At 31.6% G+C, this 13,444-nt stretch overlaps 4 protein-coding genes and 1 long non-coding RNA gene across 13 annotated transcripts in view; 3 read left to right on the forward strand and 2 right to left on the reverse strand.

Moving 5' to 3' along the window:
- Positions 1 to 5,569, forward strand: part of LOC122575189 (piwi-like protein Siwi) — a 7,655-nt gene extending 2,086 nt beyond the window's left edge. For 3 of the 4 annotated variants that reach the window (XM_043743808.1, XM_043743810.1, XM_043743809.1), the window contains exons 2-9: positions 1,572 to 1,629; positions 1,820 to 1,942; positions 2,017 to 2,225; positions 2,320 to 2,502; positions 2,595 to 2,765; positions 2,854 to 3,133; positions 3,210 to 3,565; positions 3,644 to 5,569. In XM_043743808.1, the coding sequence (XP_043599743.1) occupies positions 1,623 to 1,629; positions 1,820 to 1,942; positions 2,017 to 2,225; positions 2,320 to 2,502; positions 2,595 to 2,765; positions 2,854 to 3,133; positions 3,210 to 3,565; positions 3,644 to 4,699 (2,385 nt within the window). In that variant the 5' untranslated portion in view covers positions 1,572 to 1,622 and the 3' untranslated portion in view covers positions 4,700 to 5,569. Of the gene's footprint in view, positions 1 to 85; positions 263 to 1,571; positions 1,630 to 1,819; positions 1,943 to 2,016; positions 2,226 to 2,319; positions 2,503 to 2,594; positions 2,766 to 2,853; positions 3,134 to 3,209; positions 3,566 to 3,643 lie in introns of those variants that run through there. The other variant, XM_043743807.1, reaches the window with a different exon arrangement.
- On the reverse strand, positions 120 to 2,673 carry LOC122575195. The gene is made up of 3 exons (XR_006319358.1): positions 2,560 to 2,673; positions 1,075 to 1,163; positions 120 to 917 (listed from the first exon to the last, which is right to left on the reverse strand). It is a non-coding gene; the product is annotated as an uncharacterized LOC122575195 (long non-coding RNA).
- Positions 5,570 to 5,822: 253 nt separating the features above from the next.
- Positions 5,823 to 7,415, forward strand: LOC122575192 (coiled-coil domain-containing protein 130 homolog). The gene is made up of 5 exons (XM_043743817.1): positions 5,823 to 5,975; positions 6,086 to 6,401; positions 6,488 to 6,748; positions 6,838 to 6,970; positions 7,057 to 7,415. The coding sequence occupies exons 2-5, from the start codon at positions 6,090 to 6,092 to the stop codon at positions 7,293 to 7,295; spliced, it is 945 nt and encodes a 314-aa protein (XP_043599752.1). The 5' UTR covers positions 5,823 to 5,975; positions 6,086 to 6,089; the 3' UTR covers positions 7,296 to 7,415.
- A 10-nt stretch (positions 7,416 to 7,425) lies between these two features.
- LOC122575193 (ragulator complex protein LAMTOR4 homolog) lies at positions 7,426 to 8,537 on the reverse strand. 3 transcript variants are annotated; one of them, XM_043743819.1, is made up of 3 exons: positions 8,046 to 8,537; positions 7,875 to 7,954; positions 7,426 to 7,781 (listed from the first exon to the last, which is right to left on the reverse strand). In XM_043743819.1, the coding sequence occupies exons 2-3, from the start codon at positions 7,944 to 7,946 to the stop codon at positions 7,542 to 7,544; spliced, it is 312 nt and encodes a 103-aa protein (XP_043599754.1). In that variant the 5' UTR covers positions 7,947 to 7,954; positions 8,046 to 8,537; the 3' UTR covers positions 7,426 to 7,541. The 3 variants fall into 3 exon arrangements, with proteins under 3 accessions (XP_043599754.1, XP_043599755.1, XP_043599753.1); XM_043743820.1 differs by having other exon boundaries at positions 8,211 to 8,535; XM_043743818.1 differs by having other exon boundaries at positions 7,875 to 8,521.
- A 1,691-nt stretch (positions 8,538 to 10,228) lies between these two features.
- Positions 10,229 to 13,444, forward strand: part of LOC122574635 (zinc finger protein 521) — a 132,706-nt gene continuing 129,490 nt past the window's right edge. For all 4 annotated transcript variants that reach the window (XR_006319114.1, XM_043742407.1, XM_043742408.1 and 1 more), the window contains exon 1: positions 10,229 to 10,735. Coding sequence is in view for 3 of the 4 variants with exons in the window: in XM_043742407.1 (XP_043598342.1) it covers positions 10,696 to 10,735 (40 nt within the window). In the remaining variant the exon portion in view is untranslated. The remainder of the gene's footprint in view (positions 10,736 to 13,444) is intronic.

A 13,444-nucleotide genomic window follows, 5' to 3' on the forward strand; every position in this document is an offset into this window, starting at 1 on the left:
TCCACCTCAACATCCACCCCAACATCCACCCCAACATCCACCCCAACATCCACCCCAACATCCACCCCAACATCCACCCCAACATCCACCCCAACATCCACCACAACATCCACCACAATCTCAACCTCCTCCATCTTCATATCAACCTCTACCTCCAAGTAATGTTCCGCCTTATACGCTGTCTGATCCTCCGAGCTACATTAAGTTTCCACCAGGGACACCTATGGAAAGACCAGTTTCAGTACCACAAGATCCACCAGTGGTAATTTATGAAACATGAGACTATAAATTTGTTAATCTCAGCATGCTGAGTAAGAGATTACCCATTGTTCCCCTATGCTTTTGGCACATGTTTTATGTCATGCTACTTTGTTTTTAGTAGAAATTACATATTTTTGAAATATTCATAAAATTTTTTGATACTTTCTACCTTGATGTGAATTAGTTTTGGGTATGGAATTAACTGCATTACATGTTTATGTCGAGATATGTTTATATAATTCACATATTAAATTTTAAACGTAAGGAGATAAGACAGGAACTCAACCTTACAATTGGTTTTTAGTTCTTTGAGAACATATACTTCAATAAATGATATAGTTTCCTTCTTGGTTTCCACAACAACTTTTTATGAAGAAATATTAATTTTTATGAGTTATTTCTAAGCAGTAAGTATCGTTGACTGGGCATTTGTATAATCCATAACAATACAGTTTTCCAGTTCTCTACTTTACTGATCTTTAAAATCAAGTCAAGCATACGTGCTGAAAGAAAGATGATGCTAATGCTTTCAAAGAAAATTCTCAGTGATTCTTAGAATTGTTATTAGACTCAAGATGCTATTCTACAAACAAGAGACAAAGATGCTTCAAGAAGTGTTGATGGCACATGCAGAAGATTCATTCCCATACATATATCTAATGTGAACAGAAAAGCAGTCTTTGTGATTACAAAATAATTTCTATTATATTTTCTAAATGTATTGTATTATTTTTATTAGTATATGTTCTTGGTGTATAATAATATTAGTGTATATAGCATATAGTAAGTATAGTAAATTGGGGAGAAACTCACTTCCATTAGAAATGGTTGCGATATTCACATCCAGCATGTCAAAACGAGTAGAATGACGTATAATATGTGCAGTAAAGTTCAATCGCATGCTGAAAATGATATATTGTTAATTTATAATTTGTTTTTCAAGAACTTTTGAAAAATATGTGCATTTTTAAAGAATATATATAGGAAGTATGCGTATATACTGTATACATGTAGTACATGTATACTTCTTAAAAGTATATATAAATGAAATTTGAATTTCATTCGTTTTTTTGTTTGTGTAGAGCAAGATTTATCCAAAGATAAAAGGTATAGAGAAGATTAGTAGTGTGTATTATTGTTTAGTAAACGTTTTTTGTCATGATGCTATTTTTATATTGCATTCTTTTTTAGACAAATTATCCCAACAATATGACATTTGTTGTATTTTGTGTTTCATTTCATTTTTTACATTATAATAAAGGTCTAAACTGTTATTTTGTTATCAAAGATATATTTTTATCTTATTTTAGGGTATTCCAGAAAGGCCCGAAAAGGTTCAACAAGATCCTCGTGAAAGAAGAATGGAAGGTGCAATTAATAAATTTTCCATGCTGTTTTATACATTACTTTCAAATATATTGGAGATGATTTGAAATGTTTACAGCCAGAGATGTATTATCAGACTGCAAATTTTTCAAACCGTCTTTATATTATTTGATAGCACAGAGAAATATGTAGAAAATTTTTTTTATGAATTTATATACATGATATATTATAGTGCCTCCAGGCAGTAGTGGAGAAGATGCAGGAGGAAGTCAGTTAGGAAGAGGAGCTATGCGAGGCAGACGTGTGTATCCCTCAGAATTAGTCACAAGACCAGAACATTTAGTTACCAAAAGAGGTTAATACATTTAGTACTTTCATATTTATGTGAAAAACATAAAATACATATAATATAAGCATTAAAATTTTTAGGCGAATCTGGAACTGAAATAGTGATGCAGACGAATTATTTTAAGTTGGTGACAACAACTGATTGGTGTTTATACCACTACCGAGTTGATTTTTATCCAGATGAAGATCGAAATCCTATCCGTAAAGGATTGCTCAAATCTCATAAAGATGCTTTAGGACCATATGTTTTTGATGGAACTGTTCTATATAGCAATAAACGTTTGGAACAAGTAAGATATTTTTCAGTGAATTAAATTATACGTTGTATGCTACATCTTTGTTGAGATATGAACAAATGTCTATAACATAAATTTAATTCTAAAGACGGAATTTTGGTCTAAGCGAATATCGGATGGACTCGATATTAAAATTGTTTTGCGCCTTACTGGAGATATGCAGAAGGGCGATCACGGTTATCTTCAATTCTTTAATATAATTATGCGAAGATGCCTAGAACTATTGAAACTTCAGATTGTGGGGCGTGATTACTATGACGCAAATGACAAAGTAAAGAAATAATTGTTATAATTATTTGATATTTATATTATATATTTATATTATTACCTATGAATTGTTTAACACAATTATAATTCAAATAGATAGACGTACAGGGTCAGAGAATGGAACTTTGGCCCGGCTATCTCACGTCTATAAGACAACACGAAAACGGTATTCTTATGTGTGCTGAGATTACACATAAAGTTATGCGTCAGCAAACTGTACTAGATATATTAAACGAATGTTTCCATAAGAGCAATGATAATTATAAGGTAAGAATATTGATTACTAACATATCCCTGATTTAATTATATATTTTTGTTTTATTATATATTTACATTAAACGGTTCATATCTTTAGAAAGAATTTGAAAGCCTAGTTCTTGGTTTAGTCGTACTTACTGATTACAATAACCACACATATCGTATATCGGATGTAGATTATAATGTAGGTCCTGATTCAACATTCCTGCTGAAAAACGGTGATTCGATAACGTATAGAGATTATTACAAAAATAAATATCGAATTACGATTCGTGAAAAACGTCAACCATTGCTTATAACAAGAGCAAGACCAAGAGACCGTCGCTCTGGCCAATGTGAACTAATATATCTTGTTCCTGAACTATGCCGTGCAACAGGTGTTTTTTCCACTTTTTTCTGTATTTGTATAATTAATTTTATGTTTTTATCTTACGATAAGTCATTTCTATGCAGGTTTAACCGATAGGATGAGAGAAAATTTTGGTTTAATGCGTTCATTGGCAGAATTTACACGCGTAAGTCCAGATTCACGTATGACGAAATTAATAGAGTTCAATAAGAGACTCCGCTCGGAACCGGCAATCGTAACCGAGCTAGATCAATGGAAGTTGAAACTTTCTGACCGGTTGCTTGATATCCCGGCGCGTGTTTTGGATGCAGAATTAATTTTTCTAGGTAAAGAATGCGTAGTTACCGCGGGTAGAGGAGCAGATTGGACAAGACAATTACATAATAAAACATTATACAATCCAAAGAAACTAAAGTTTTGGGTGACAATCTACGCGAATAAAATAAAGGACGAAGTTCAAGTAAGATATCAAAATTTTCTAGAATTATACTTCTTCGTCGTTATTAAATCGTTGCTACAATGTATTTTTATTTTACAGAATTTTGTTCATTTGATTAAAAATGCTGCTTCGGGAATGGGTATTAGTATAAATTACCCAAAGTATTACGAAATAGTTGATGAACGCTCTAATGCTTATTCCGACTTTCTGGAACGTGTTCTGTCTAAAGTTAATCCAGAGTTAGTCCTCTGTGTTGTACCGAATAACAGAAGCGACCGCTATAGCGCTATTAAGAAAAAGTGTATTGTGGATCGACATACTCCCTCGCAAGTATTCCTTGAAAAGAATCTTACAAACAAGAATGTAAGAACGATAGCTACGAAAGTAGCTATTCAAATGAATTGCAAATTGGGTGGTTCTCCTTGGTCTGTTGACCTGCCAAATATCGATCTGATGGTGATCGGTTTTGACGTGTGTCACGATACTGGTAACAAAAGTCGTGATTATGGTGCGATGGTGGCTTCGTTAGATCGAGGTTTGACACGGTACTATAGCGTGACAAGTGCTCATAATGTAGGCCAAGAACTTTCAAATAAGTTCTCGTCAAATCTCGATAGCGCATTGAAGGCTTATAGAAGAGCGAATAATAAATTCCCATCGTTTATTGTATTTTATCGTGATGGCGTTGGCGAGGGCCAAGTGCCGTACGTATTGGATCACGAAGTAGGACAAATACATGACAAATTAAAAGCTGTATACAATGAATTTGGTGTATACATGAAATTTGCCTTCCTGATAGTGACGAAACGAATTAATACTCGAATCTTTAGCGATAAGAAAAATCCACCCCCGGGTACAATCATTGATGATATTGTAACTAATCCGTTAAGATATGACTTTTTCATTATATCTCAAAATGTGCGACAAGGTACGGTGACACCGTGCGCATACCATGTGATTGCAGACACCACAGGTTGGACAGCTGATCAAATGCAAAGATTGACATATAAGTTATGTCATATGTATTATAATTGGTCTGGTACCGTAAGGGTACCCGCACCTTGTCAATATGCTCATAAACTTGCCTTCTTAGTGGCTCAGTTCTTACGTCATGATCCTAGTCATCACATGGAAGAAATATTGTACTATCTGTAAATTTTTACCAGTATACATTATTATACCATCCTCTTAATGTATAAACAAGATACATGAATTACAAGATAAGATACATGAATTACACTATAAGACTTATCGTATACGTAAAGTAACTATAGAATTTTATTATAATGTTTTTAAAATCTTTCCTATTGTGACAGATTAGTTATTATTTGGTTTTTCGAAGATATCTGAAGGTCCTCAAATGATAATAGTTTATGATACATGAATATAATATTGTTAAGTAATATTTTATCATTATTGTTTATTAAATCTAATTAGCATTAGCTTCACATTGATTTGATTATGAAATGAAAAGATCTGAGAAACAATAAGGAAATAATGTACTCCTGGTATTGTTATATTACGCAGGACACTAAAACATAAAGTACAAAAAATAATTACGTTTATAATTTTATTTACTTACGTTGCTTAGGTTATATTTTAAATCTACAGATACAAATAAAAGTTAAATTAGGAATAAAATAACATTGCATATTTCATACATCATATATGATTAAGATCTGCTAAGAAGTTATATTTTTTTTTATATAAATGGGATTATATATTTTTTAAGGATATATTATCATTTGTCATATAATGTCATATAAGTGTTATAATAGTCTTCACGGTATAATTACGTGTCCACGAATTGGATGAGTGAATAGAAGTCTGAGATAGAATAAGGTCTGTTTCAGTCAGAGCTTTGAACTATATTTTTGTCTTGATTCAGTTCGTATAAGAAAACTTATAATGTTACCAATCGACGCGGTGTTTTGTATTGTGGAGGCTACAATATACATAATGGTATTATGTAAAGCTATTTTTATACAAAAAATAAAGAAGGTACATTTTCTGTTTCTACATTAATTCTGTTATTATTGCAGTAGTGTTCTTATATCTAATCATTTCTTGAAAAAAGTATTTTTATAGAAAATTTGTAGCATCTTTTCTATTTTACAGATATGTAATAGTTTAGTTTCTTCAAATTTCGCGGTGACCAATTAATAATAAAATGGAATTTCGATTAGTTAGCATGGCAGCACTGTAATACGAACATATCAATGTAAAAGTAGTTACAGTAGAATGCGTCTAAATGTGTTATTAAGTTGCCTAACCTGCTTTATCGTAAATTGTTCTCAGGTTCAGCGTAACGTAAGAATGTGAAGTACTTTTATGTCAGAGTTTTTCTTCAGGCAAAAGTGTTATATAAATAAACAAAAGTTATATAAATAATTCGTTTTATTTTTGTCTTGAAAACACATTAGAAATCAAGGTATTCAGCAATACCGTCATATCTTAAATATAATATAAAAATAACCTCAAAATACTTTGTAAAATAGTACATTTAATATAAGTTTTTATACAATTGTTTGAATTCTGTAGAACAATGGGAGAACGTAAGGGAACAAATTTATACTATCCACCTGATTACGATCCCCGTGTTGGTGGTCTTAACAAATTTCTTGGTACTCATGCACTACGTGAAAGAGCACGTAAATTACACATGGGTATTCTTATTGTCAGATTTGAAATGCCATATAATATATGGTGTGATGGTTGTGGCAATCATATAGGAATGGGTGTTCGTTACAATGCGGAGAAAAAAAAAATTGGAATGTATTACAGTACACCATTGTATCAATTTCGTATGAAATGTCATCTCTGTGACAATCATTTTGAAATAAAGACTGATCCAGCAGTGAGTATCATTGTCTTTGTGTCACCTTTGCTAGCTTGTTTATCACATTTGGTTACTTGGATTTTAAAAAATATCTTTTTGCACAGAATTTAGATTATGTAATTGTGAGTGGCGCAAAACGCCAAGAAAATCGCTGGGATCCTAAAGAAAATGAACAGGTGGTACCAGAAACAAAAGAAGTATCTTGCAGACTATATGATGATGCTATGTACAAGTTGGAACATGGTATAGAAGATAAGAAAATAGCAAAATCAAAAGATTCTTCCTTGGAAAGTGCAATAGCATTAAATAATGCTACATGGAAGGATGATTATTCTTCAAATTGTGCATTACGCTCCGCATTTAGAGTATGTTTATGTATATAATTATTTATATAGCCAGTTTTATATTATAAATATTTTGAGAATTGGTTGCTGATAAGCATTTTATATTGTAGACACGAAAAAATGAGTTACAGAAGAAACAAAGTTTGGATCAAGTGTTGCTTAAAAAAAGTGGATTGAATATTGACTTAGTTAATGAACACGAAGATGATATAAGATTAGCCAAACTACTGATGCATAAAAGAGGTAATGATTTAGAGTATATATAAAAAATATGTTTTTGTAGCATGCTTTTGTAACACAGTATTTAGTATTTGTTTTCTTTGTTTCAGATACAAAAAAGAATGGGCACAACCCCTTGAAACGATTGATTACTATTGTAAGGTCTAGAGATAAACTAAAACATTCGTCACATTCTGTATTAAGCAATAACACTAAAAATCAAACAGATCAAACACATAAACTTCCTAAGCTTACTCAACAAGAACCTTCGAGTTCGAAAACAACTACTAGTACGTTAAGTACATCGTTAGTTACTTATGATAGTTCTGATACAGATAATGATTCATAGCACAGATATTTGTAATAAAAATATGTATATATGTAACGAATATAATTTATAATGTTATTTAGTATATACAATATTTATAATATTTATAAAAATATTTATAAAAATGGGATAAAAATGAGACATTAACAAGTAACACAAAGACAAATTTATTATCATCATATTTTTATTAACATTAGTAATATTGAAAAAATTTGCATATTCCACTTTCATTCCAGTTTTATTTTTGCATGAATGGATGATATTCATTTATACATCAATAAGAGGTTGTTCTACAGTTGCAGTTGTTGAGGATATCAATTTTTTTTTCACTACGTGGATCTTTTTGTTTGAGAGACAAATAATATAACAATGATCTGGATATGTTATTGATATTTTATCAAAAGTCTCGTTATTAGGAAATGCTTTGGGATCAACTTTATTGGTTAGCGTGACTAATCCTATAACAATGTTTGCAAATCTCTCATCATTTTCCAGTTCACCTCCAGACTAAAATGAAGTATACAATGTTCAGATTTTATAGAAAATTAACTGACAATTGTATAGCAATTTCTATATAATTAATGAGCAAGAGAATATTACCGTTAATACAGCTCCATCCTCTGTCAAAATTAGATGTCCAATTTGATCTGGGATACGTTCCAGTGAAAGCATATTTTTTCCTGAATTCAAATATTAACTTAATCTTTAATATTAAATTTACAGATGGAACTGTCTTATTCGTTCTTTTTCTTTAAACATTCAATTTCTAACCTATTTATATTATTATGTCTTAACGGTCTCAAAGTATTAACTGTACCAAGAAATTATTTATATTTGACAAGTTACCAAAAAAAAATCAAAAATGAAATATATCGATCAAAATCCGTAGGCAATTTTACAAAACTATGAAATCAATGAGCTGTCAAAGATATCAACCTGTGTATTTTTTATTTGCTATATCTCTGCTGATTCTTCTCCGTCGGTAATGCAGAATTTCTTCCGTTCAACACAATTTCAACATGTTGGAAAGTAAATTAAGATAAATACATATTACCTGGAAAACTTCAACAAACAAATTGAAACAAAAAAAATAGAAGAACATCTTAGATAGCTACATCTTAATATATTTCTTCAATTTTTCGAAATTGCATAGGTATAAAGCAATTGTAGCATGACACAAATATTGAGCATTTCATAATATTTTTTCCATACTATTTCGGTTTATTATCAAATCTGTTCCATAAAATTTCTTAACATTTACACAGTATTGCTTTATTAATTTTCTAGAAGTACTATGTATGTTATGCGTATGTATGTATTAGTTTCATTTTGTTTATACTGCATTATAATATTTGACTATTTTTATGTTGTTAATTTCCTAGAAGTGTGATACTTCTAAAAATTCACTTATCTATAATTTAATTAATTCGAAATAGGAGCTATTTATTAGGATGGGTAGGTTATAAATATGTCATTTAATAAGAATAATATTATAATTCAAAATAGGGGCCTAACCTTTTTTCTAATGTAGTAAATGTAATATTTTACTAGAGAACCATTTAAATCTAAAGACTATTAACTATAAAAGAAACACAATACTTTCATAGTTAAATAGTTGAATAATTAATAATTTTCTATTTCTGAAAAATTTACTTTTACTAACCTATACTTTACCAATTGGTTAGAAAGTACGAAAATGTGTAATATACGTTATAGATAATATTGAAAAGAATAATTGAAATTCAATTTCATTAAAGAATCTCTATTTCTACATTTATATTTTTACAAAAAAACATGATCTGCTCATATAGTTTCACGATTACGATTTTTACAATATTATTATTATTATTGTTGTTGTTGTTGTTATTATTATTATTATTATTATTATTATTATTATTATTATTATTATTATTATTATTATTATTAATGTATTATAACAAACGTGCATACAGTCAAAGACAAAAGTATTTGTACAGTTTGAATGTAGAATTAAAAAATATATATTCTATCCTATTAAATATATTTGAACACGTATCTTTTTATTATATTTAAGTACTTATAGTAACAAATGTACACAGACAAATGTTAATTAAATCATTCCATTATTGAAACGAAAGTATTTGTACAGTACTATTAATTGATATGTTCGTGTTACAGTTAATATTTATGAGCTTTGACATATAATTGCCTGCGATCTATTGGGCATGGACAATACTAGATTTTTAGCGAAATCCGCGCTTCTATATCATGCAAGCCTTTAGGATTGATATTATACATATATGTGTAATAATATCTACGAATTAACTTTTGTTTATGTCCATTTACTACTGCAAGTGTTAATGTACAATACATAATTACACATATCTAAATATATTTAATAATGTAGAAAATATTCCTTTTTTTACTCTTATATTCCAATTGTACGAATACTTTTGTTTTTCACTGTATGGAATTTTCTAACATACAGTTGTGGACAAAAGTAAGTTATATCTACGTTCACAGGTAGTGAATGTAGATATAAATGATATTTAATCGAACCACTTCTAGTGTTATGTACTTCTATTTTAATTATTATATCCTTATTGCATACAGATTACCTATCAAATAATTTAAATTAATATTTACATTTTTATACGAACAAGCTGTACTTAATAAAACTTCGTTGATATCTATATTGAGTATGTATCCACTTATATTTATCGTCGGCTATAGCATATTTCAAAGCGTTAAACAACGGCGAATATAGGGCTGTGAAAGTGATGAACGCGTTAATAATATCGCGTTGTATTTTCTATATAAATTTATTTCAGCCGCATTAAAGGTAGAATTGCGCAGGCCACTATCAGTAAGATACGGTGCGCATGTGCAGTGAGGATCTCAGTGGTTCTCTGCACCAGCGACTTTGCGGTATCAAGTACAGTGTCATTCGTTGCGCGTCTTCCGAGCGCGTTTGTTCTGTGTTTGTGTTGTGTTCCGTTGAAATCTTCCTTAAGGCCATCACGTGAGGCCACGTGGTTTCCGTTACTCGAATTCTTCCAAAAAATAATCAGATATCCTCAGTGATAAATTATTCTAACTTATTATTTCGTGTTCCTTATGGAAGATATAGGAAATTATCGTAAATAAATTGGTCGATCATTTGTTCGACTCGATCTTCTTTCGATTCTCGAAGATGTTACTATCCGTCGCCATGGTTACTGTGCGCGGGTAATCGTTCATTCGAATTCACGCGAGATTGTCGTTCGTTATTCGAAATTGTCGTTCGTATCACGGTTTCATTCAAATAAAACTGTTGACGACTGGACATAGTGTGGCTGATTTGGGTTAGGTTTGTGCACAGATGGATCGAGTTCTGAGAAGTGTTCCGAAATGTGACTGAATCGTTGCTACTGATCTGCTAGTCAAGAGGTGTCACGCTGCTATGTCCAGGAGGAAGCAGGCAAAGCCTCGATCTCTAAAACGTGAGTGCCTTACTTTCACATGTAATTACTAAATTGATTTTTATGGACTTTTATATTATTATATACACAAACTGGAAAGATGCGGAATGTAAGTAGAATTGCTAAATATCATCTACTAAATATCATAATAAATACTCTGACTATTTGATATATGTGTTTTTCCATATTATATGTATTATGTGCATCTTTGCACTTTTAAATTTCCTATAAATGCATAGAAATCCGCAGTCTTATAATTACATAGTTTATTGACTTTTCTCAATTTTGATTATTTGACTCAGTCATGTGTCCAGTAGTTTCATTTTATCACTGAAAAGAGAAATCACTTGATGAATCTCAAACTAACATACTTTTTATTATTTTACTAAGAAAGCGCCAAATTAAAAAATGTTCCTTTCGCAATAATAAATAGGAATATAATGTTCTTTTATTTTAATTCAGTTGACGTTAGGAAATTTATCAGTAAATTAGGTTAGGGTTAAATTTCGATAAATTTACCTAACCACGTCTGAATAAACGAAAGTACTACCATTGTTTAAATAATTATTTGTCGTCCCTGAAAGTACCTAAAACTTAACCTAACCATCTTCATAAACTTCGAACATCAAGTGTATTAAATTAGAAAGACGTTCAATTTAACGAGGTTTTCTTGTTTCGTAAAAAAGGAGGAACAAATATTAAATATTGGGATGAGTCATTAAATCATATAATTATTTTATCATCTTTTCCGCTCTTGTTGGTTATCAGATACATATATAGGAATTTCATGAGTCAGCTTTTGGAAACTTCGCGTTAAATATAACGTGTAAGCGTTGAAACGACACGATTCGTTCCGAGGATGTTTCTTTTTTTTTTTTTCTTCTCTTTTGCTTTCGGCAATGTTTACAAATCCGCGGCATACTATTGCGACATGTGATTGCTCCAAGTGTTTATCGAGGCCTTCAGCTTGCATGGACAACAAAAAATTGGAAAATCGTGCAGAGGAGCGGTTTTCTTGGGAAAATATTGCTTTTCGTATGAAAGCCTGCGTGCTAATCGTTGGAATGAATTATGGAGGGAAATTTGACTCGAGGTCGTAAGGGCTAATGTAAGAGATCTGAAATTGAATATGGAATTTGAAGTCTGAAATTTGTAATTAGAATTTGAAGAATCGATAGGAGAAGAATATAGTTTCAGTTTCCAGTAATCTGAGTGAATTAACAGAAATCAAATCAAAATTAGACGAAATTAAATCATTTCTTAAAACATACTACGAATTTATAGTAATATTTGTAATAGAAGTATTTTTATTTTTGAGTACGGAACCTATACCTTTCTTTCTCTTCCATTAAATATAGTTTAAATATTCGAGCTGCTTCCTTATTATTGCAAATTGTAATTTTTATATCGCTCAGAATGTTTTAACTGGAAACTTTGTATAGGTTAATTGCATCAGTTTAAGCCTTAGATTTATATCAAAATACACAAGTGTACGAGATTTGGAACTGAATATAGATCTGAGTTCGAAGTTGAATTTGAAAGTTGTATAAGTACAACTTTCTATATTTCTGATTTCGTTTTGGAGGCAGTCTGATTCTTCTGAGTATCCTACGTAAACAAGCATCAGGGCACAACGTTAAAAATATTTTAGCAGAGTTCATTCGAAGAGTATATTCGAATTTTTATACTGTAAGTATATAGGGGACGTATCTAGGAATATCTAGGATTCTAACAAGATATACAGATGTGCAAGAAATTATATAGTGATCGTAAATCAAGCTAGGAAATTTTATAAGAATTCTAAATTAAAAAATATATAATCAATTTAGAAAGAAAGTAATCGATTCGCATCGTCGGTCCATATCTACTCTACCGTACTAATGAGGACAAAATAAGGTAATCAGGATATCTTCGCTTCATTCTATATTTATAACAACGTTATAACTTCATTCATAACACCTGTTCTTCGCAATGTTTGTTCACCATGCCTCAAGTCCCGCTGCATCAGAGGCCACTGCATTGGAAGAAGGAAAACCTCTGAACCCACAAAAGGAACGAAGAAAATGCATAAACCTATAAAAGGAAGAACGAAGACTAATAAGCGCTTGCAAGTAAGATAGAAGAGTCACACTGAAAAATTCTCAAAAGTCTCCGATACCCGTTATCTCCTCCGAAATCTCGATCGTCAATTCCCTTAAATCTAAACTGCATTCGGCGAGCGATCAGCCGAGCGCACAGGTGCTCGTCCGTAAGCAGAACCATAAGACAAGACAGAGGAGAAGAACTAAAGGAAAAAGAGAGAAGGATCTGCCTGTTGGATGAATGAAAGAGAAGGTGGCAAGGTTTTCCTCCGAATGGAGGAAGATCGTACGAACAGCTTGCTCTCACCCGGAATGATCAGGGCGTATGTGTTCCCGGGTAATCGGGATAACGACAGGAACAGAGTGACCGGTCAGCCGTTTCGACTGACAGAGAGGGAACTATGGATAACAGGCTAGGAGAGAGAAAACCAAGGGAAAACGAACGTAACAGGATGGAATGGAGAGGGGTTGGATGTGGCGAACGATGAAAGGAGAGGCTTGGAACGTTGTCAGTGAGGGAAATAGCGATGGAGACACGCGAAGTGAGCTATCTAGAGTAGAGAAAGAGAGATGGAAGAGGAGAAAGGGAGATGGGAGAGGGAGACAGAGTCAGTAGTCAGCCAGGATGGAATTAGGTGGAAACCCGCGG

The sequence above is a fragment of the Bombus pyrosoma genome, linkage group LG14 (genome assembly GCF_014825855.1).
Source record: "Bombus pyrosoma isolate SC7728 linkage group LG14, ASM1482585v1, whole genome shotgun sequence".
Taxonomy (NCBI): domain Eukaryota; kingdom Metazoa; phylum Arthropoda; class Insecta; order Hymenoptera; family Apidae; genus Bombus; species Bombus pyrosoma.

Bases quoted from the DNA above. Each gene is read 5' to 3' on its own strand.
- LOC122575192 (XM_043743817.1), top strand. From the start codon at position 6,090: ATGGGAGAACGTAAGGGAACAAATTTATACTATCCACCTGATTACGAT. The intron at 6,749-6,837 runs GTATGTTTATGT...TTTATATTGTAG, and splicing joins CATTACGCTCCGCATTTAGA to ACACGAAAAAATGAGTTACA. The intron at 6,971-7,056 runs GTAATGATTTAG...TCTTTGTTTCAG, and splicing joins ACTACTGATGCATAAAAGAG to ATACAAAAAAGAATGGGCAC.
- LOC122575193 (XM_043743819.1), bottom strand. From the start codon at position 7,946: ATGCTTTCACTGGAACGTATCCCAGATCAAATTGGACATCTAATTTTG. The intron at 7,782-7,874 runs GTAATATTCTCT...ACTTCATTTTAG, and splicing joins AGGATGGAGCTGTATTAACG to TCTGGAGGTGAACTGGAAAA.